The sequence below is a fragment of the Rhagoletis pomonella genome, unplaced genomic scaffold (genome assembly GCF_013731165.1).
Source record: "Rhagoletis pomonella isolate Grant_MI unplaced genomic scaffold, Rhpom_1.0 Rhpom_scaffold_03486, whole genome shotgun sequence".
In the NCBI taxonomy this organism is placed as follows: Eukaryota; Metazoa; Arthropoda; class Insecta; order Diptera; family Tephritidae; genus Rhagoletis; species Rhagoletis pomonella.
The window spans coordinates 1-21469 of record NW_023462038.1 but is presented as its reverse complement, the minus strand read 5'-3'; the positions used below and the strand labels follow the sequence as shown (position 1 = coordinate 21469).

The following is a 21469-nucleotide window of genomic DNA, read 5'->3' as shown; positions in this document are numbered from 1 at the left end:
GGCGTATACGTACCCTTCATGCCCGGCACATGCGAGTAGTGCAGCACATGTATACTTTCGTCCGTATTATCGCCACCGCGTAGCGAACTACTCAAATAAAAGATGAATATCACAAAAATTAGTAAGAATATTAGTTTTTTGCGTCGCAACAGTCGATATGACAAGTTAAAGTATTTGCTCTTTAAAAGCCGATGTAAATGTTAGCGCTTGATCTAGCAGTAAAGCCGATATGGTGTGGTACCAGCAAAGGTATAGAAATCAAACAGTAAAAAAGAAAATATTTGAAATACTCTAACCAACGCTAGAAATAGCTTTGTAATTAAGACTAGTATCGCCCTGTGATCAACCACTTCTCTTTTTTTATTAAATTTTTATACCTGAGCGCACTTGGGCGAACTCACGATTTGTAACATTTTAGGCGTAAAGTTGCTATGTTAGCAATCTAGCACGTATTTTGTTGTTGGAAAAGCAAAAAAAAAAACATGTGCTAGATTGTTGAACATAATAAAAGCAGTTTTTTAATCTGCACAGATTTTGTTAAAAAATATCAGCCGAGTACAATTTGTTTGGAAATGATTTATGTAGACAAAAAAAAATAATATTGGAACCAGATATGAATATTTTGCAGCTGTAAAAGATATTTATCATTTCTGGATTTTTTTTAGTAATAGCAGAAATAAACACCCATTTTCGTTTCGTATAAAATATTTATTTATTTATTATTTGTTTATTATCTTAGTTTAAAGTATTGACTACAAATCACAGAATGTATTTTAGCATTTGTAAAAAGTTAAATTTACATTTATATACGGATAGTTACTTAAGTTTAACAATTTGACGCATATATTTATATACAGTATGTACAGTAGGGTGGTTTAAAAATGCCTGCAGGGAAAAACTATTAAATTATTTAGCTCTCAACCCTAGAATTTTTCTAAATGGAAATTATGTTAAGAAGTGCCTCAAAGCCCATGAGCTTTTCCATTTTTTTTAAGGGGGGGGGGGGACACTTTTTTGTAGAAATCGTATAGAATTCTTGAAAATCAATATTTTTTCATTCGGAAAACTCTGTTTCTTTTTAGGAAACTTCTAGTAACAATACCCAATTGTTTATTTAACAATTTTTTAATATTGACTACCATTTATAGTAGGTCCGCACAAAACTCCAAAAAATGCAATGGGGACGCCTATAAGAAATTCTTTATGTTAGAAAATGAAGAAAAACAGAGTTTTCCGAGAGGAAAATATTGATTTTCAAAATTGCATATCATTTCTACGAAAAAGCGTTTTTCCCCATATAAAATACAAGGAAAGCTTTCAAGAGCTTTGAGGCGGTTCTAAATATATATTTTTTTTTTAAACACAAACATATATGTACATAGGTATTTTTTTTTGGCATTTAAAATAATCCTAGGGGGTGAGAGCTTAACATTTTAAACTTTTTTTGGACCACCTTAATGTATGTACATACATACATATAACGCTAAAGCATTTTCAATGATAAAACTAAATACTAAATATAGTTATTGTATATGTGTGTATGTATGTATGCCGTATGTACATATATATATTTTTTTTCATTTAAAACGTAGTCACATTGTTTTAGTTTTGGCAAGCGTATATAATTATTGTTTAATTTTATGATTCAGCGCATACACAAGTGCTTAAGTACACATGCATATACATACTTATGTAGATATGCACATACATGCTTAAATTACACAAAAAAAAATTGTATAATGCATTTAGTTGTAAGAACTTGTACTGCTCTATGCATGTGAATGTATGCATCGGCGTAGCCAGAATGAAATTTAGGGGGGGAGGGGAGGGGCTCGACCCTATTAAGCTGGCATTTCAGGGTACTATTTTATATATATATAAGGAAAATTTTAAAGTTAAGGGGGGGGGGGGGCTCGAGGACGCCCCTGGCCCCACTTGGCTACGCCCATGAATGTATGTACTATATTTAACACAAAATTGTCATACTACAGCTATTGATTTGAGCCTTGATTTTGTTTGTAAATATATATTTTTGCATATTTAAGTGCTAAGCTAAAGTACTGTCAAAAAAAAAACGCAAAAGACAAATTCAAAACAATCTATTCACCCTCCGCGTAGGAAGGCGGTCCACAGCGATCAGTACGTCTTGATAGACGTGCTGTTTTGCACCGCAGCAGGCATTGCCGCCTTGCGCTAGGCACACGAGCAGTACTTCTTCACAAAGCTATCGGCCACACAATGCGAGTCCTTGAAATACGTATTCAAACGACTTATCTCGCCCGTGATCTTAATAGTCTCAGTCTCTGGATTATAACGCAGCGTTACCTCGAAGTCTGCACTATTCGGTTTTGTGATTAAATGCAGCCGATACACATCCAAGGCAGTACCATTGGCGTCTTTCGGTCGAAAGTCCTTGCACGAGCGATGTGCGCTTATCACGTTGCCGAGCTGCAGAGAACGACATAGCGAGGTCAATGAGCCGTTGTTGAAATTGCGCACAAGCTCATTTATATAGTTGACCGTCATAGTACCCAATTTTTGTACGATATGCATATTTTTATTCACTTTTCTATAGGGTATGCAAGTGCACCAGTGCTCATCGATGGCCGCGTCGTTGCACGAGCGATCCAAAGGTACCGGCTCCAAGAGAGTTTGACAATTCGTGCAGCCCTCAGCTGGAGCTAAGACACTTGCCTTGTCCTTGTCTTCGACGCGCTCGGATAGGCGAAGAAAATGCTTGAGTGTCATGTGTAGATCGTATGGTGTGGTCAGACGATTTTTATTCACACTCAAAGCATTCACGAAACTGGGATACTTTTGTTTCAGATACGGTGGCAACCAAATAAAAATGAACGGCAGCCGCTCCTCCATATGACCGGAAGTTGTTGCACGTGCGGGCCCAAAGCGTAAACCGTGATCGCTAAAAAATACGACAATCGTTCGATCGAGTATGCCCAACTTTTCGAGGCGTTGCAGGTAGTTAAGCACCACCACGTCCATTGAGGAGGCATCACTCAGATTGTTGTGGCTAAAGGAATTCGCCCAAAATAAGCCAAAAAGCGGATGGTCTTTGAAACGTGTCGCGAACTCTATCGCATAGTCGAGTACAAATTGCGCCGACTGCTGATAGCCGAGACAGAAGGTGAGACCGGATTTCAAAGTCTTATACAGATGATGTTCAGCAGCGAGTTGGAATGGACGTAGGTAGTAATCGACCGGTGGTTTCACGAATCCCACCTTATAGTAGTTGAATGTACTGATTTCGGCAGCATCTTCACCATAGCCGGTCACATAGCCATGCTCGCGAAAGGTATTCCAGATTAAACTGCAATTGTCTAAGGCACCGAGGACTTTTGGAGGGCATTTCTTAACGGTAGTGTATTTATTGTAGCCAGCAAGCAGAGCCATTAAATTCGGAAATGTATTGTCGTCTATCTGATAGAAAGCAAAGTAGGATTTAAAAACAAATTATTAGAATTCTTTTGTTTTTTTTTTTTTTAATTAGGGAGTTAAGCAGGTGTTGCATACTGTCATGTTGTTGTATGTTGTAAACTTTAAACGGCTAAAACTATACGATTTAAGGGATTCGCAAGCTACCATAAAAGTCGTATTTATTTAGCCAATTAAAAACTTTACGACATACGACAATACGACACCTTGTGAACCACCTAAGCATTTATTAAATTAAAAAAATCAACTTTCTTATTTCGATCTCCTTAAATAGCCGGATTTAGAACTTTGTGTGTGATGTGATTTAGTTAGAAATCGAATATAAAGCTATTTATCTTGTCCTCTTATTTGTACAGTTGTTGTAGACTAGATTGATATAAATACATATTCTACCTTATTGTAGCCACTCAATTCGAACCAGTCGTTGTCATACAGGTGCTGCGCTGTCTTTGGCATGGCTCGTATCAAGTTTACGCGCGATATACTATCGATGCCGATCATTAGCACGCTTGGTGGCTTCGTGCCACCCCGTTCATCATCTTTTTCCCGCCAAGTTTTTAAACGCTCCAGCACATCTGGTTTTTCGCTTATCAAAGCATGCCCATTTTTATAGACATTTCGCTTGTTGGAATCGCATTGTACTAAAATATTCTCGATTTTAGCTGATAGAGAGACGCTATCCTTAAAAGGCACACACTTGCCAAGTCTAAAAAATATTAAAAAAAAAAGAAAAAGGTTTATAAAATAAAATAAAAAATTAAAATTATTTATAAACTTTAAATTAAGTCGCGAAAATAGCATGCCTAGGTGCCGTTTTCTCATGCTGGGTATTAAATTTTCTAGGCCCCTTGAACACAAATTTTGTTCTGAACAAATATATTTGAAGGGCAGATAAATTGTTAAACCTACTTGAGAAAACGCCACTAAATATGAGTAAAAGCTAATGAATTAGCTATATAACGGTAAACTACGTTTTTTAAATATTTATCTGTATTGAAGGAGCAGCTTTTCTCAGTAGCTTAAGTCGGGAGGCTCTGACTTTAGTATAATATGCCATTCGCAGGTTACGATTGCGAATGACGCACAGATGCCAAGCCATTGAAGAGCTCTTCGCAAATAAACGTGAGAGGAATAGTTCTGATGTTAAAAACTGGAAGAAAACACTTTCCTTTAAGAAGTTATTACTGGCCGACGAGTGTTACGAATGTCGACAAGTTGCGATAGCGATCCGGAAGTTATCGCTAACTGCTTACAGAGTCTCCCTATAAATGTAATAAAGTTTTTGTTCTATTTTATGAATCTACAACTATTGGGAAAACACATTAGGCCTATGTAGTATACATACATACATAGGTACAAGTACAGTGGTCGAAAAAATTATAGCCGCACCACATATTGACAAGCTTTTTTGTTATATAATTTTAGCTGTTTTTTTTTTTATAAATATATCGTTCGTTCTGTAACAAAAACCGTGTCAATTCAAGTTTCAAACTTTGTGCAATATAAAAAAAAACAAATTCAACAAACTTTTTTAAAAATTTCGAGCTTTTTAATTAGATTTTGAGTATATAGTTTTGTAGCCCATTCCATTCTAATGCAATAAGCTGCAAGTTTTAAGTGGCTAAAAATTACCGTTAGATTTTTTTTTCTCGAAGATCTTACACTTTTCTTCCATATATTAAGAAAACATAAATTAGAGCAATTCATCTAAAAGCGTAAATACCTCGTAACTACGTAAACCTCGTAAACTTTCTTAATTTTGTATGGAAAACCGGTTTATCTACGATGTTTACACAGTGATAGTGTTCATTCGTGCAAAAAAAAAAAAATCGAAAAAATCAACGGCAATTTTTTAGTTATTCGAAACTTGCACTTTATTATAACAGAATTAAATGGGCTACAAAACTGTATACTCAGAATCTTTGTTGGAAATCCAATTAAAAAGCTCAAGATTTTTACGGAAGTTTGCTTTTTTTTAATATTGCAAAAAGTGTGAAACTTGGTTTGTGTAAAAGAATAAACTGTATTTTTTTACAAAAAGGAACTAAAATTAAATAAAAAAAAAATATTGTGAAAACTTTTCATTAAGTGGTGTGGCAATAGTTTTTTCCATCACTGTATATATCTGTGATTCCCAAAGTGGTCCAGGTGGACCCTCAGGGATCCACGGGAGACACGATATGGGGGTACACGAGTTGCAAGTAGGGGTCCACGAAAATTTATCTGGTTTAGATAGTAAAGCACCAAAATGGCTGCTTGCTTAGCCTTTTTATTTAACTTTAATTTTAAATATAAATAAGAAATACAATAAAATTAGGAAGCGCCTGACGAACTCCAACCCGGCACCTGCTGGAAGCTAACAAATAGCGACACTCCTCTGCACGCAGAGCCAATGCCGACTACGCATGCATGCTTTTAAATGTTTAGCTTGAGTAAATAAAATATAATTATTGCTTTCAAATGACATCATCTTTTTCGAACGTTTCGAACCTTTTCCGGATACGAAAATTGATGATAACTGTAGGAGTTTTTTTATTCGTTTTCGGATACGGAAAATTGAACTGAACGGCACTGTCGGCAAAATTTACGCATCTTTGCTGGCTGGGAAGACATTTGGCCACAGTTGGCTTAGAGCGCGCATTCTTCGATCCGCAACCAGTTATTGCACTCCCCACTTCGGCCATCGACACCAACATCAGAAACCGGGTGAATACTTCGCTCAGCAATGACGGGGATGCAGGTGAGTAAAACTCATGTTGCCTACAATTTCAGAAGGTCTATCTAGTTTTCTGCTCTCACTGAGCAGACGGTACTGCAGACAACTCGTTGGACTACTTCACGTGGCACAAACACCTGACTGTAAGAGGCGTAAATGACAACTCAATTTGCCCATCCTGCCTTGAAGAGGACGAGACGGCGGAACCCTTTTTATGCTTCTTGCTTGCTTGGTTGTTTGTCATCGAATTTTTTACATTCGGTCTTTTCCTTATAGCCAGTTTCTGAATTTAAAGTTTAGCGTAAAAGCTTTGCGGTTTTCTTATTTAAAGTTTTGTGTTTTAAAAAATCTGAGTGATAAATATTTTTTGCATCAGTTTAAAACTCCGAGTGGTAAAAGTAAAAATGATGTCATCACCACAAATACATTATTTTACAAATACGCCACATGCAAAAAACTTATGAGTGAGCCAAAAATGTGCGGAGTTTATGGTGAAGAGAATGTAAATAACGCTACCGTTCGGAGTGATCTTAAAAAATATATAACTCCTCAGAGCGAAACAGTACTTTGACGGCCTTACGAGCTCTGTATTTTAAAACTTGCAAGTGTGTAATCACATTATTTTTATAAATAGAACACAAGAAAATATTTTATTTTTATTTTTGCCACTCCGAGTTTAATTTTTGAATTCACCCGCGATGCAAATTTACATCGCTAGATCTAATCTTCACTTTTTTTTTAACGAGCTTTGGGAATATTTTATAAATGTAGGAGCAGGGGGTCCACCGAAACCAGTAAAGTTTTGAAAGGGGTCTACGAGAAAAAAAGTTTGGGAACCTCTGGCATATATGTACACATATATATACGAATATCAGCATAAATGTAATAAAGAATTGGTATTTTCGTTTTCGAGAGGGGTAAAAGGAAAAATTTAAATCTTTTTGAAATATTGCGTTTTTTTTAATTTTATACCAATTAGCAAAAAAAAAATTTACCAAATCAGCCGAAAAAGTACCAACATATAAGTATTTAAATTCGATAAATTTCTCTATTGAGGGATTCACAACGGTGTCGTAAGTGTCGTATTGTTGTATGTCGTAAACTTTAAAAACTTAAATAAATGTTTAGAAAACTTTAAACCACAACCAACTATTTTCAAACACTGCGAAAATTGATATTATGGCTTTGATGGTACTTTGCGAACCCCCTTTATAAAATTTTTTTAGGCGTTTAAAGTTTACGACATACAACAATACGACACTTACGACGCCATTGTGAATATCCCTAAAAGGTACGTTCATTTAAAATCTCCAGTAAAACATGCACAGCAACAAAATTCAATGCAGGGAATACTTGAAAATTGCTCAAGGTCTGGGTGCTCTCCTGACCTCATGCGGTCTAAATATGCGGCCAAAAAGAGTTGCATTTAATGCAACAATATTTTGCAAAATATTTAGTATTTTCTAAGGTTTATATTATTACAGCAGCTGTTTATTAATTTTAGCAAGTATTTCGTTTTTAATAAACACCACGTATTTACTTCTATGAAGTGTAAAAACATTCGTCCACAAACATTCAAATTTTCAAGTATACACAGTGGTATTTCGACAGAATTTGGCGCAGTGCCGCATTTTGACAAAATTATATCGAAAATGTCGATATAGTACCAATGTACTTTTGAGTTTCAAAATGTACAAAAAAGTTCAATTGTACATCATGTCATCACTGATGTGTATTATTGAATCATCCCTGTCAGCCACGGCTCACCACCAGTGTTGCGGCGGCGTTCAGAAGAAATGTACACCGAAATTCCCTAAAATGGATCAAAAGTATCATGAAACAAAATTTTAAATATCAAAATATCAATCTTCAATAAAACTTTTAATTCTTAAATTAAAATGGTAGTTTGAATTTTTAATTTAGATCGTTGACAGTTTTTATTAATATTTTTATGGTTTTTATGTAAAATACAGAGTGAAAATAAAGTTTTTATACTCGGTAACAGTTGAATTCATTTGCATACTTAACTAAAATTACATATCAAATTGGTATTTAACACTGTATGAACATAAAAGTAATTTTTACAATACTTACTGGATTATAATAGATAGATTGGCGCTTACACATATGTTAGTGTTTGGCCGAGCTTCTCCTCCGATTTGTGGCGTGCGCCTTGATGTTGTCACACAAAACGGAGGGACCTACAGTTTTACGCCGACTCCGAACGGCGATTGTATTTTTTATGAGAAGCTGTTTTTCATGGCAGAAATACACTCGGAGGTTTGCCATTGCCTGCCGAGGGACGACCGCTGTTAAGAAAAAACCTTTTTTTCTATATTTTTTGCGATGTTGCTTTGACCAGGGTTTGAACCCAGGCGTTGCGGAGTGGAAGCGCGCACTGCTTACCACTACACCACAGCGGCCGATTACTGGATTACTCTGGATGAAATTCTCGAGGCAGTGTCACACGATTGGTACATTTGTACAGATTTGTACATTTAGGCAGTTACAGAGTAGTCTTGTTTGGAAATTCTTTTATTGAGCTGAACTCAAATTTATAAAGAACACCACTCTGTGACTGCCAAAATGTGCAAAACTGTACAAATCGTGTGACACTGCCTTTAGCCCAGTACAACATCCAACAGCTTCAAAATCAAAAAGGAAAAAGAACGACAATAAATATTAGCCCTTTCCCGCATTCCAGGATTTAGTGAGAAATTGTTCGAAAAATATATAATAAATAACGACTTCCGACTATTTTGGACTAAATCCTGGAGTACTGGAGCAGGCTAGTCGTCTGTAGCTAACAGTGATACCATATGCAGATTACAGGTGGTATGTTCAGGAAAGAAAACAAACTTAATGTTTTGCCACAAAATCATAAAAGTCTTAAGATGGGAAGAATTACCAACTTGTTTGAGAATTAAAATTTATCACAATTTATACTTAGCTAAAAATAAAAGTATCTTTTAAAAATTCGATGGAAAACGAATAATTTGGATCCATTTGGATGTAAACGGCAACACTGCTCACCACTTTCCCCTGAAATTCAAACGATTTGCCAGCACGTGTTGAACATATGTTCAGCAAACATAGTTGCAACTAGAGAATGTTCGATATTTAAGAAAGTATCGATATCATGAATCGATTTAATTCATTGCATGTAAAATCGATATGGCGATATATCGGGCTGAACAATATCGATATAGGAGAAATCGATGTTGAAAATCCTACTCCCAATTGAATAGAATATTAGACCTGCCTGTCAACTCACCTAATTGTGTTATTTCCATCTTGCATATTTACTGAGGATTAAAACGGCATGCCGGTCGACTCAAGCGATTTGTCAAACTTAAGAGCTAAATAAATCACGCAAGCTGCTGATTAAACCTACTTGAGTATTTTTCCACACAATTTTGTGTAGATTAAAAATAAATTTCAACTTAAATATCGCTATTGCGGGTAAAGTATCGATGTCTGCGATATATCGACCTTGGAATATCGATTCAAAAAATGGATTATCGTGCGAAACTATATCGAACATTCCTAGTTGCAACCAAGGCGAATTTATACAAGGTGGTGTTTGGGTTTTCGCGGCGGACCTTCTGAATGTCAAAGTGCTTCGTTTGTTGTATAAATTAGCGTTGTTTGCAACGGTGGGTATGGAGTCAAGGCTCTGTTATGCATACTTGGCATTGCTTGAGAGTTGTCACATAAAGAATCTGTTAAATGAGCTTCGCGTGTAAGCGGTTACCCAACGCACAGCATTACATACGTAAAAGTCTGTTGGTTTTTGATTTCTACGTAAAAATGGTATTGCAGTGCATGCAATGCCAAGTATGCATAACAGAGCCTTCACTCCATTGGAGTGTGGTCAGTTAATATTTGCAAGCTAGAAGTAGGTAATGTGGTATATTTTGTTTCATACATTTACGTACATACAAACATAGTTCAACAAGAAATACAGAAAAATGGACATCGAAAATGAATATGATAAATATCGTGCGGAACTAATACGACTAGTTCGCGACAATAGTATACTGTGGGATAAGAAACATCATTTATATTACAAGAAAGCGTCAAAAAAAGCAGTCTGGAAGCGTTTGGCTCAAAGAGTCGGGAAATCAAGTAAGTAGGTGTGCATACATATACATATGTGTACTGATATACATACACATTTATGCAATAATACAAGGTGCTATCAGTTGTGACAGCTCGATTTGACACTGCCTTAGCTCAGTAGAATGAGAAGAAAAACGGGAAGAAATGAATCCCCATATGGGAAAAATATAAAATTTCACATTTTCTCCTTAACAAAATTTGAAGTAACACTGTTTCACGTAATGCTTGAAATACAATACCGGCGAACGGCAAACTTCGCCGAATTGGGCGATGCTGTCGTTCACCGTTCGCCCAGCTATTTCGCCTACTTAAACAAAATTAGAGCGGTAGCGAAAACAGCTGATCCCATTTGGTCGCCTTTATAATTTGGGTGACCATATTTAGAAAAAACTAAACCATATTTAGAAATGAGGAAATGATAACAAATATAAATGTAAAACAAAGAAAGATTATTATAAATAATTTGTTTCAAGCCAGATTTAACGAATCCACAACTATATTTTTCAAACAACAAAAAAAACAATCGTGTTTAGGTTGTTTTCTTTTTAAACTTTGAAAGCACAAAACAAATACGGCCGCCTTTGGCACGCACAGCTGTCATCGCCCAGCAGAGCGATAGAAATAAATCTATCGCCATGAAACGCCGCCAAGCGCACTTCGCATTTCGCTTTGGCTGTGTTCAATTTCATATGCTTGCGGGTGTTCTAATTTTGACAGCGCGAATTTCGCTGTGGTGAGTTCGCCGTTCGCCGGCATTGTATTTCAGCTATAAGGCAGTCAATATGCGGAATTAGAGCGAGAAGTTGCCAACTGATAACACCTTGTATTATTGCATCATGATACATACATATGTATGCATTTAGGTACTTGGGTAAGTACGATACAAGGCACTGTTGCCAGCTTGGTGCTTTTCGCACTAAATTTAGTGCGTTTCTTTTTCAAATGCGAAAAATTTTTAGTTTGGTGCTTGGTGCGTTTTTTGGTGCTTTTTCTTAGTTTGAAGACACCAAATCTGTAAATCTTAACAAAAAAATTGAAGCTAAATTACTAGAAATGGTAAATATTTTAGCAACTTTACAAAAATGGAAACAAAATCATCGCCCAATGACAATCTTAAGCGAGCATATGTTTACCAACAAACTTTTGACACGAACAGATTTTTCCCGCTATGCGCTCAAATAAGGCACATCAAAAAGGGAATGAAAATTTCGTTATGTTTCAGTTGTCAAGCAGTCGGGGGAAAAAAGTTCTTTATGTTAGTTCACGAGATCAAAAGAGACTACAGTGTAGATTTAAACTACCACATAGTTCAAGAAACTTCATTTTTTGTTTTTGCTTTCGTTTGACAGGAATTGGTGAAAAAATTATGTAAAATGAAGAAAAATTCAACATATAAACAGTCAGGAATTTTTTTTTTTATATTTCTTGAATCTAAGCGAAGCGGCAACGCTGAACACAGCTGCAAATTAAAAAATAAGAATAAGCACGTTATTGTCGCTTGGACGAAAATATTTGAATTTATAGAAAACAGAAAAAATTCCGCCGTCGAGCAAGAAACATTGATTTGTATTAATTTAAATCAGCATCCCTATAACAAATTTGTATGCATATAAAGTCCATTAAATACTCCGATAAAAATTCGGTGCTTTTTTCGAGAAGAAAACGCGATTTTTCTTGGGTTTTAGTGCTTTTTCAAAATCAAAACTTGGCAACACTGATACGAGGTGTATTTTATTTAAATACACCTTGGTACGATATGTCCGTATGAACATGTGTATATACGTGTTGTATGCATACGGTGACCATATTAGGTCCATTCCTTATCTTTTCGGACTAAGATCTGAAAAGTGTCAAAATGCAAGAGCGTAAGCAAAATGCGCTCACTAAAAGAGAATAACAGGAAAAAGTAAAGTAACGCAAAAACCCAAATTTTTAGTCCAATGAATGGCAACAACAAAGCTAACGTCAAATAGGAATAGAAATGTATGTACAAAACACATTCACACAAGCACAATAAACACTTACTATATCAATTATTTTTTGCCTCCTTCCACTTTCAATTCACTTTTCTTATTTTTTAGATTATTTTCACTTTTTGTGTATTCTTTAATTTCCGTTAATTTTAATTCAGTTGAGTTTGACACTTTTCACAACCAGTAATGCCAACCGGGCGAGAATTCCGCGATTTTGGTGGAATTTGAATTTCTCGGGGGGAATCGGGGATTAAGTTTAAAAGTTGGGGAAATACGTTGTACAAACGATTTTTTTTTAGAACATTCCTATTGAGAATAAAATTACAACTTGTGGTAACAATCCCTCATTACGGTGTTACGGATTTAAATCAAAAAGTAATTGCGTGTGTATTAAAGAAATTGTAATCGTGCATAGCGAATCTTTTCCCTTGACGTTTATATTTGACACTACCATTTCGCCAAGTCAATGTCTGTCAAAGTTTTGAGCAGTCTAATAAAAGTAAGTATTTATCACTATATGTGGAATATTTTGCCAGAATTAAGTTTAAAAAGTTGCAATCAGAAATAAACTTGCCATAGATACTTTGGAGGCAAATTTACCTACAATACAACTATTTAAAAGTCCAGCCTCTCTTGATTTTAGTTAGACTTGTAGAAAGTTAAAAGAAAATTATCTAGAAATATATGATTCCAAGGATATATAATAGGAAGTATAATAGATATACTTTACGAAATATACTCAGAAGTAGTGTTGCCGTTTTGATCCATTCACTTCAAAACCGATATGTGTTTATCCATTTTTGGATATCTCCTTTTTGAATAAAACGGTAAATATTTTGCATTTTCTCCAACAGTTAAACAAGTTCGTGAGCATTGGATTAGCTTGCGAATCCAATATCGTGAGAATTTGAGGCGTGAAGTAGTGCAAGGCGCAAAGCCGCGATGGAAACTTTACCCCCAAATGTCGTTTCTACGAGATTGTACAATTATTAGAAACAAGAACAAAGCTTCTTCGGATTCAGAATCGGACATGGAAATAACACAGAAACACACAGGTACTAACAAAATTAATTTGTTTGCGAGTATTTTTACTAGGTTAGTAAAATGTTTTTTTTCTTTCTAAATTATTGACATATTTGTTTCAGTAGCTAATAGCGACAAGGAATTTCAAAATTCCGACGTAGACGACGTCCAATTATGTGAAGTAGCTGAGCAAAAAGAAGCTGATTCCTGCATTATTGAAGAATGGATTAAAACCGAAATAGCTTTAGATGAAGAGATGAAGGCAAAAAATGTTGCATTTGATAATGATACAAGGGTAATAGGCTGTTTTTGCTTACGCGTAAAAGCATATTTAGCGCATTTAGCTCTAAATGCTACTCTAAATGTACATTTATCCATACAAAATTCGTCACCTAAATGCAACTAAATGCAACTCCATTTTTGCATTAAGGATCTAAATGCTAAAAGCAACCCTGTGATCTTCCAAAATTTCCACGATTCGAACATGGTTTAAAGAGAAAAAGTGGCAACATTGCTTTTTCGAGTATACAGTTGCTAGCTGCGTTTCAGTGATCGCCGATCGAGATTTCTTTTATTTTGCATTACATATTTGGATAAAGAAAAGTTAAGCAAATTCAACATCGATTTGATGCTGATAGAAATCTGGATAAATTTGTGATCAACTCTGTTTGGTTTGTTTCCTAATTAAGTGAGGAAATTTTAATTGACAGCACCGACAAATGAATATATACACAAACAAACGTTCGGTTATGGTTAAAAAAATTCAAGTTTTTGTATTGAATTTTTGGTGTGAAAATTTATTTTTTCCTTTTCAGTAGGGTTTTTGCACATTATCTTCCGCGTGAGAATTGATCGTAATATATACGCATCTAAATAAGAGACTAGAACACGGCTGTTTCTCAAAAGCATACGATTTCGAACTCGCGTAAATGTACATTTGCTAAATGCTATAGCATGAACGCTCTTCGAAAACATATGTTCGAAAGTGCTAAATGTTGCATTTTAAATGCAGCAAAAACGCTGCATAAGAGAAAATTTTAAAGACAACATTTTAAATTTTTTTACTGCCAGGAACAGAACAGGAATAACACTGAAGATGGCACATCGCCGAGACCGGTTTGTATCGTAAACAAAATTTGACACAAAACAACAAAAAAAAAAAAAAAAAAATGATTGAAAATCAATGCGATTTTTCAGCCGCTCTAAACTTGCACTTATTTTACTAGAAAAAAAAATTCTAAAAATTCTGGTTATAAAGTTTGAAATTTAGATAAAAATTTGTTGGATTTTTCTAAACTCTGTACAAAGTTTGAAAGTGTGATTTATACAGTTTTTGATAAAGCATGAATCATAATATTTATGAAAAAATAAAAAAAAAAATTTAGCTTGAAAAACATTGTAAATATTAATAACGAAACACCATTAATCCATTTTTGACCGTCACTGTATGTATATGTAAATGGTGGAAGATCGACCTATTTCGGCAGCCAGTTCGAAAGCGCTCTATTTCAGAAAACTTTTCAAAAACGCACTACTTCTGAATTTGTTTGGAGAACGCTCTATTTCAGATTTTTTTTTGGAAAATAGCCTATGTTGTTATGGATCTCAGAATTTGGTTGAAGAACGCCCTATATCTAATGAAAATAAATGTGAGATAGGGCGCATTTGAATCGACAGCTGAGATAGGGCGTTCTTCAACCAAATTCTGGGATACGGTGTTTTTCAATAAAATTCTGAAATAGGGCGATGTAGAAAAATTTTCTGAGATATGGCGTTTTCGAACTGGCTGCCGAGATGCATAGGTCGATCTTCAAGTCGGCCATCGATATGTATTGTGATTTCACTCCAATATAAAAATTTTGAGCACTTTTCTATGCTTTATTTCAGACAACAGATCAAGCGCCTGAAGAATCAAATATAAAAACTACAACAAGGCAACAAATTATGGTTCATATTCCACATACCAGTAGCACTCCTGTAAGAACCTCATTAATAAAACGGCGCCGTGTGGAAAATGAAGAATGCAATGAAACTGAAAAAAATAATGCGGTATCGCAGATTTCTATACGTAATGCAAGCGAATTACTTGCCGTACATACAACAGAAGGAGTCGAGTGTGACACAAATATAGGCAATGGAGCATCAAAAACTAGAAAGAATAGATGGGCCAAGGAAATATATATTCACGAATCGCCAGAAGATGATTTAACAAACTTGCACGAAATCAGTGAGGACACCACCACAGACGATTGCGGATTGCAAAAATGCTACATTGGTAATTAATTATTTAACAACAATGAATATCATTAATTATTTTTAATTTAATTTTCTTTATGATTTTTAAATAGCAGCACAAACACACACGTGTGTGAATAAACAGGTTAGAGAGAGAAAAGAGTGCCAAATAGATAGCGTAGATACTTCTACTAAATACTTAAAGAAAAAGAAGAATAAGAAAATAAAAGCTAAGCGAGACATGGAACAAAAAGATGATGACTACCATTTTGTCATCAGTCTTTTGCCGTACTTGCGGCGTGGGAATTTGGAGCGAAAATTGCAAACGCGTATGGATTTGATGAAGGTCGTTATGGAGGGGCTAGAATGTAATGACGAGTAGATAATAAAATACAAGACAAATATTTATACCTCGAAAAGTAAAAAAAAAAAATGGATTAAATGAATAAAAAGAATATTTAAATTTACTTAGTATAGGTGAAATGGAGGTTAACCATGCAACTTCGAAATCAACTTAGAAATTTTTGGTTTTTTTTGCCAACGTAGATGTAGAAAAGATCGAAAAAAGCCGCTAAATTAATAAAAATGACAAGTCTTATAAAAGCACGATGTTCGTAGTGTGATGGTTGCTGTTAATAAGTGTTTTGAAGTTGTTTTGTTTTTTATGGATCTCAAATAATTTAATTTAATCTAATTTAGTGTATTTTAATTTTAAAACGAAGTAATTTTTAAATGCCTTAATTAACTCTATTTCAGTAGTAAACTCTTCTGAAAAATATTAAAAAAAAATGCATAATTACCGAACTTCAGTTGTGTGGCCAGTGGCAGAAATGGTATTACAGACGGCAACTGGCAACTGAAAGCTAGCAACTGAGTTGCTATATTCGCAAAGCTTTTTAGTGGTTGCCGCAGAAATTTTAATTAGAGATAACTTATTTATTTTTTCAAATGTTTCTTCAAAATTATATTTCCTTCAACTTTATAGAACTTGACTATAGTTGCTATTCATAATATACATTTTAATTTCAGTGGCATTGCCCATCGGTAACACAACTGAGGTTGCGTTGCCATCCATAATCGACCGATTACCAGTTACAATTTTCAATATTTCTATGAAGATTATATCAGCCTAATTTTTAACGAAAATGAAAGCGTATAAAATATATATACAAATTTTACAACACAAAAATATCTGGTATTTTTTTATGGAATTTTATACATTAGTTGCTTATCTATACATGTTAAAAATTTCTTTCACTGTTGTATAAGTTCCGACGACAGAGTTATAATTGATCACATTCTATGGTCAAATGTTATATTTTATTTTAATTTATTTATATTCCTCTTCGAATTGTCTGAATTATTATGGCCCTTATTATGAGTTCCATTCGATTTTCGATCTTCGCTGGCTATCGATTAAAATTAATTAAAAAGAATCCGTACATAATTATTGGGTAAAACCAAAATCATTTTAAAGAGATATCAATGTACAAAATTCTAATATTAGTCACATTGAAATTTCGCCTCAGGTTTCGCTGAAATCGGCGTTTAAATTGGTGGCGGCGATAACCACTTCTCTTTTTTTTTTTGTCCCGTGCGAATGCTTTTGTTTTTTGCAATTATCTTGAAAACGAAAAATTGCCAAAAATCAACTTCCGTACCAATTATACGGATAATTCAAAGCTATAAGTTAAACCTAGTGTCAAAATACAAAAAAAAATTTGTAGATGACGGGTTCTTCAGTTTGAATGTGTGCGATGTTCACGTTCGACTTGATGGAAATGTCCATATGTAGCTGTTATAAATAACTGTAATCCGCAAATTTGAACGTTAAGGCGTTGGGTGTAATTTTTTTTTTTATGAAATCGTTAAATTGCTTGTTTTTTATGTTACCGAAAAGGCCTCGCTCAGGACTATAATTGAATTGTCTCTCAACATAAGTGTTTAAATAAAACAGACACACGCAAAATTTTTTCTTCTTTCATACATATGTCGTGATACGGCTTAATGTACATATATATATATATTAGACTGCATCACTCCCCATACAAAAAAAAAAAAATCGGTACTATGTTTCTATTGGAATTATAAAATCTATTATATTTTAAGACTTGCACCAAAATATTTCGGAAAAATATTAAGATTTACGTGACTTGAAAATATCTCCAAAAATAGAGTTTTTTTATGAATTAAAATAGTTTCTTATCTTTATTTTTTTATTTTTTGAAAAAAATCCCCTCAGTTGACAAAGCAGTTTAAGCTTACGAAAATCTGCATATAAATATTAAAATAATTTTCGACGGAATCGTAATAATGATATTTTCGATGCCGTTTTTTAACTTTATTCAAAGATTGGTATAATAAAAACTTCAACCAAAAGAAACTAGACCAAAAGAATTCCGATTTATGAGGTATCGTTAGAAATGTATTTTCTCACACTTTGTATTTCTTCAAGCATCAAAAATCTCATTTTTACGTTTCCGTTGAAAATTTTTTAAAATATTTTTATGCAGATTTTTTAGGCTTAAACTGGTTTGTCATCTGAGGCGATTTTTTTCTCGAAAAGTTCTTTAAGAAAATATCTTTCCATTCATAAAAAACTCCATTTTTGGAAGAATTTTCGAAGCGGTCCAGCTCACGTAAATCGTAATATTATTCAGAAATATTTTGCGTGGACGTCTTCAAATATAATCAATTTTGTAATCCCGGTGGAAAAGCCACACCTTTTTTTTTGAAGATGCAGTCTAATCTATAAGTATATATGTATGTATTAAATGATATATTATTTTCATGTATGCACACATGTACATATGTATATACTCACTTATAGTCTTCATCCGCCTTTGCGCCTGTGCCATTGCGTATTATCGGCTGATAGCAGCATCGTATGCGGTCTGATTTGCCAAATGACTTTATTTCGCTCTTCTCGATTTGCAGCAAATACTCCTTTGAAGTCGTATTGAAAGTGACCGTAGTTAGTGGTTTCTTTTTCGAGCATGGCTTATATTTTTCACGCTTGAAATGTTGCATTATATCCGGCGCATATACATCTACAACTGGTATTCGACAGGATTCGCTCCAAACAAGAAAACCTGTGCGTGGTTGTACGATTTCATATGTATTATTAGTTAATGGATTTTTAGAGTTAGAATCGGTGCGTGACTCTGTGGTTGTTGTATCGTTTAAAAGTGCCACATTGTCGGCTGGTGGTGTCACTAATGGTCTCACACTACCAATTGCTTGTGACAGCAGCTCTTTTTTGTCTACTGATTTTGAGGTGAGCGCGCAAGCAGATGTTGCACATTAGACAGCACAAGACAAAACAGCAAGCAAAATAACAACAACAAATCGGTACAAGCAATTTGGTGAATTGTAGTTTTTTTTTTTAATTTAATTTCATATTCCAGAAGTGGTTGATTTGAATTTTGTTGCGTCAAAAGCATGCAAATTAAAAGAACGAAAAATAAAACATAACAATTTGTAATGTGCAGCAATAGACATTTGGACAAATGATCAAAATAAAGTTGTATAGGTAATACACATACATATGTACATATGTAGTAAGTATGTTTGTAAGTGTGATAAAACAAAAGCTAAAATACAAATAGAAAAAAAATACATTGGGTCAGTTCGTAAATGCAGTACTGCAGCAGTAATGCCAAAATATCTAAAACGAAGAGCAGTTAACCGTATCCCGTCACTTGCCTAGAGTGGGGTACAACACGGAACAATTTCTCAACTTCTTGAAAAATTAGTATTACTACTTTTTTTTCTAAATTTACTTTTGATTAAGAAAGGTTCATAGTTGCTCTAAAAGCTTTTCTGCATCAAAATTAAATTAGGTTAGTAAAACCAATATGATGCAATCGAAGAGCCATCTTGGTGATTCTAAAGAAACCTTAGGACACTTTTCGTGATACCAGCAAAGTTCTAGAAATCGAAGAGAAAAAATAAAAATAACAACCAAAAAAAAAAAATCCAATGATCTCGAAAAGTAAAACACCAATAAATCCTGAAAAGTGTTCCGATAAATCCTAAAAGACCCGCAAATATCCTGAACGGTTCCGAAAAGATTCAAATAAAATATTGATTTGAAAATTACGAAAAAATCCTAAACGGTCACGAAAAATCCCAAAAAGTCCCAAACCACTCAAAAGATCCTCTACATTTCCAGTAAAACCCTAAAAGTCCCACCTGAATGGTCGCGAAAAAAATCGCAAAAAACTTGCGACAAAAACCCAAATGGTCCTGTTCAGTTCTACTAAATAAAAAAAATATGAGTCAAACAAAATTAAGTCAGGATACTAGCTGACGAGTCCAAGATGCACTGCGATATATATAGACAAGAGTATATTCCGAAGAGCTTGGTATCGCTCAGTCCCAGCGGATGGCGAGCCACGAAATGCCATACATATGTATGTATGTATGTCCGTATGAAATGCAAAGCGGAAGGCCCCTCGACTCTCAGGAAAGCCTTTTGAAAAGGAAAGCTCCTGAAATTTTCTACTGGGTAACAAATTCTTTGTCGGCCGCTGTGGTGTAGTGGTAAGCAGTACGCGCTTTCACTCATCAGCACCTGGGTTCAAGCCCTGGTCAAAGCAACATCGCAAAAAAAATATAGAAAAAGGTTTTTTTCTTAACAGCGGTCGTCCCTCGGCAGGCAATGGCAAAACTCCGAGTGTATTGCTGCCATGAAAAACAGCTTCTCATAAAAATACAATCGCCGTTCGGAGTCGGCGTAAAACTGTAGGTCCCTCCGGTTTGTGTGACAAATCAAGGCGCACGCCACAAGCCGGAGGAGAAGCTCGGCCAAACACTAACAAATGTGTAAGCGCCAATCTATTATTATTATATTAACAAATTCTTTATTATTCAGTTGAAAAAAAGAGGAATTACATTTCTAGTTAAATTTTTCCTATATTATTAACTTACTAATATTTATCTTTTGCGCATTTCTAGAATTACTTCATTTATGATTACTCAAATATTCTAATTAGGAAAATTGCATTTTTAAAATTATTGTAATCAATTACACTTGTAATCCTTATCGCTCAGCTCTCTGTTTCCTGTTCATATTGCATACAAAAAAAAAAATCATTACGCATTTTCATTTGACCATTCCTCACTTATTTATTTATTCTTCGATTTCTTCGTTAATAGCTTGCATTTGTTGTTAAAGAGCAAGCTTTACTGCCAGAGAAAAAATTGGACAAACCTAAAAAAAAAAAAAACAATCGGGAATTCTTAACCTTTCATTTGCTAATAAGATTGTCCAATTGGTTCGTAAAAATACATGCTTATGTGGAACCACTTTTTTTTAACTCCCAAAAGCTTATCCATATTAAAAAAAAAATTACTCGATTTTCGGAATGCGATAGTGGCATCTGGCGAGCAAAAAAATAAAAGAATAAAAATTTGTGATCCAGTGTAATTGGTTCTGTTAGCTTTATGCTTTAAATCTCGAGTGGTGGTCACGCAGTATATTCACTCGACTTAACCCTCGTTGTACAAGCTTGGGTTTTGATCAAAGCTGCACTTAATACTGCATTTAGAAATTAACCCTTAGTGACAAATGTTATACGAAATTGTGTATGCATATGCAAACATACATATGTATGTATTTGACTGTCTATTTATGTACATACATATAAATATTGTTTTAACATGCAAAAGTGTTAAAAAGTCAAGTTTTTGTGCTATGAATTTGTACACATGTATGTACATACATATGTAGTTAAATATAAGTATTAACATAAAAACTATAAAATTAAAAAGTAATCTACGCTTGTTTTGTACATATGTATTAGTTAGTCAATATAGTATAAGTGCATACAATATGGCGTCTAGCATAATATTCATCTAGTATGTATGTACATATATTATACAAAACGCAATAAATATTTATGATGCACCTTGGCGTATACGTACCCTTCATGCCCGGCACATGCGA

At 34.4% G+C, this 21469-nt stretch overlaps 2 protein-coding genes across 6 annotated transcripts; one reads left to right on the top strand and one right to left on the bottom strand.

Moving 5' to 3' along the window:
- Positions 1 to 1525: 1525 nt before the first annotated feature.
- LOC118754171 lies at positions 1526 to 18819 on the bottom strand (the record flags this gene model as incomplete). The annotated part of the gene is made up of 3 exons (XM_036489033.1): positions 1526 to 3435; positions 3844 to 4156; positions 18344 to 18819. Coding segments are annotated over 3 exons (2031 nt in total), but the record flags the coding sequence as incomplete, so codon positions are not given.
- LOC118754172 lies at positions 9715 to 15952 on the top strand. Of its 5 annotated transcripts, none has more exons than XM_036489035.1 (7): positions 9715 to 9834; positions 10022 to 10064; positions 10126 to 10294; positions 13116 to 13316; positions 13407 to 13579; positions 15172 to 15559; positions 15633 to 15952. In XM_036489035.1, the coding sequence occupies exons 3-7, from the start codon at positions 10138 to 10140 to the stop codon at positions 15899 to 15901; spliced, it is 1188 nt and encodes a 395-aa protein (XP_036344928.1). In that variant the 5' UTR covers positions 9715 to 9834; positions 10022 to 10064; positions 10126 to 10137; the 3' UTR covers positions 15902 to 15952. The 5 variants fall into 5 exon arrangements, with proteins under 5 accessions (XP_036344928.1, XP_036344930.1, XP_036344931.1 ...); XM_036489037.1 differs by having other exon boundaries at positions 10117 to 10294; positions 13410 to 13579; XM_036489038.1 differs by having other exon boundaries at positions 10117 to 10294; positions 15636 to 15952.
- Positions 18820 to 21469: the final 2650 nt, after the last annotated feature.

Bases quoted from the DNA above. Each gene is read 5' to 3' on its own strand.
- LOC118754172 (XM_036489035.1), top strand. From the start codon at position 10,138: ATGGACATCGAAAATGAATATGATAAATATCGTGCGGAACTAATACGA. The intron at 10,295-13,115 runs GTAAGTAGGTGT...TTTCTCCAACAG, and splicing joins TCAAAGAGTCGGGAAATCAA to TTAAACAAGTTCGTGAGCAT. The intron at 15,560-15,632 runs GTAATTAATTAT...ATTTTTAAATAG, and splicing joins ATTGCAAAAATGCTACATTG to CAGCACAAACACACACGTGT.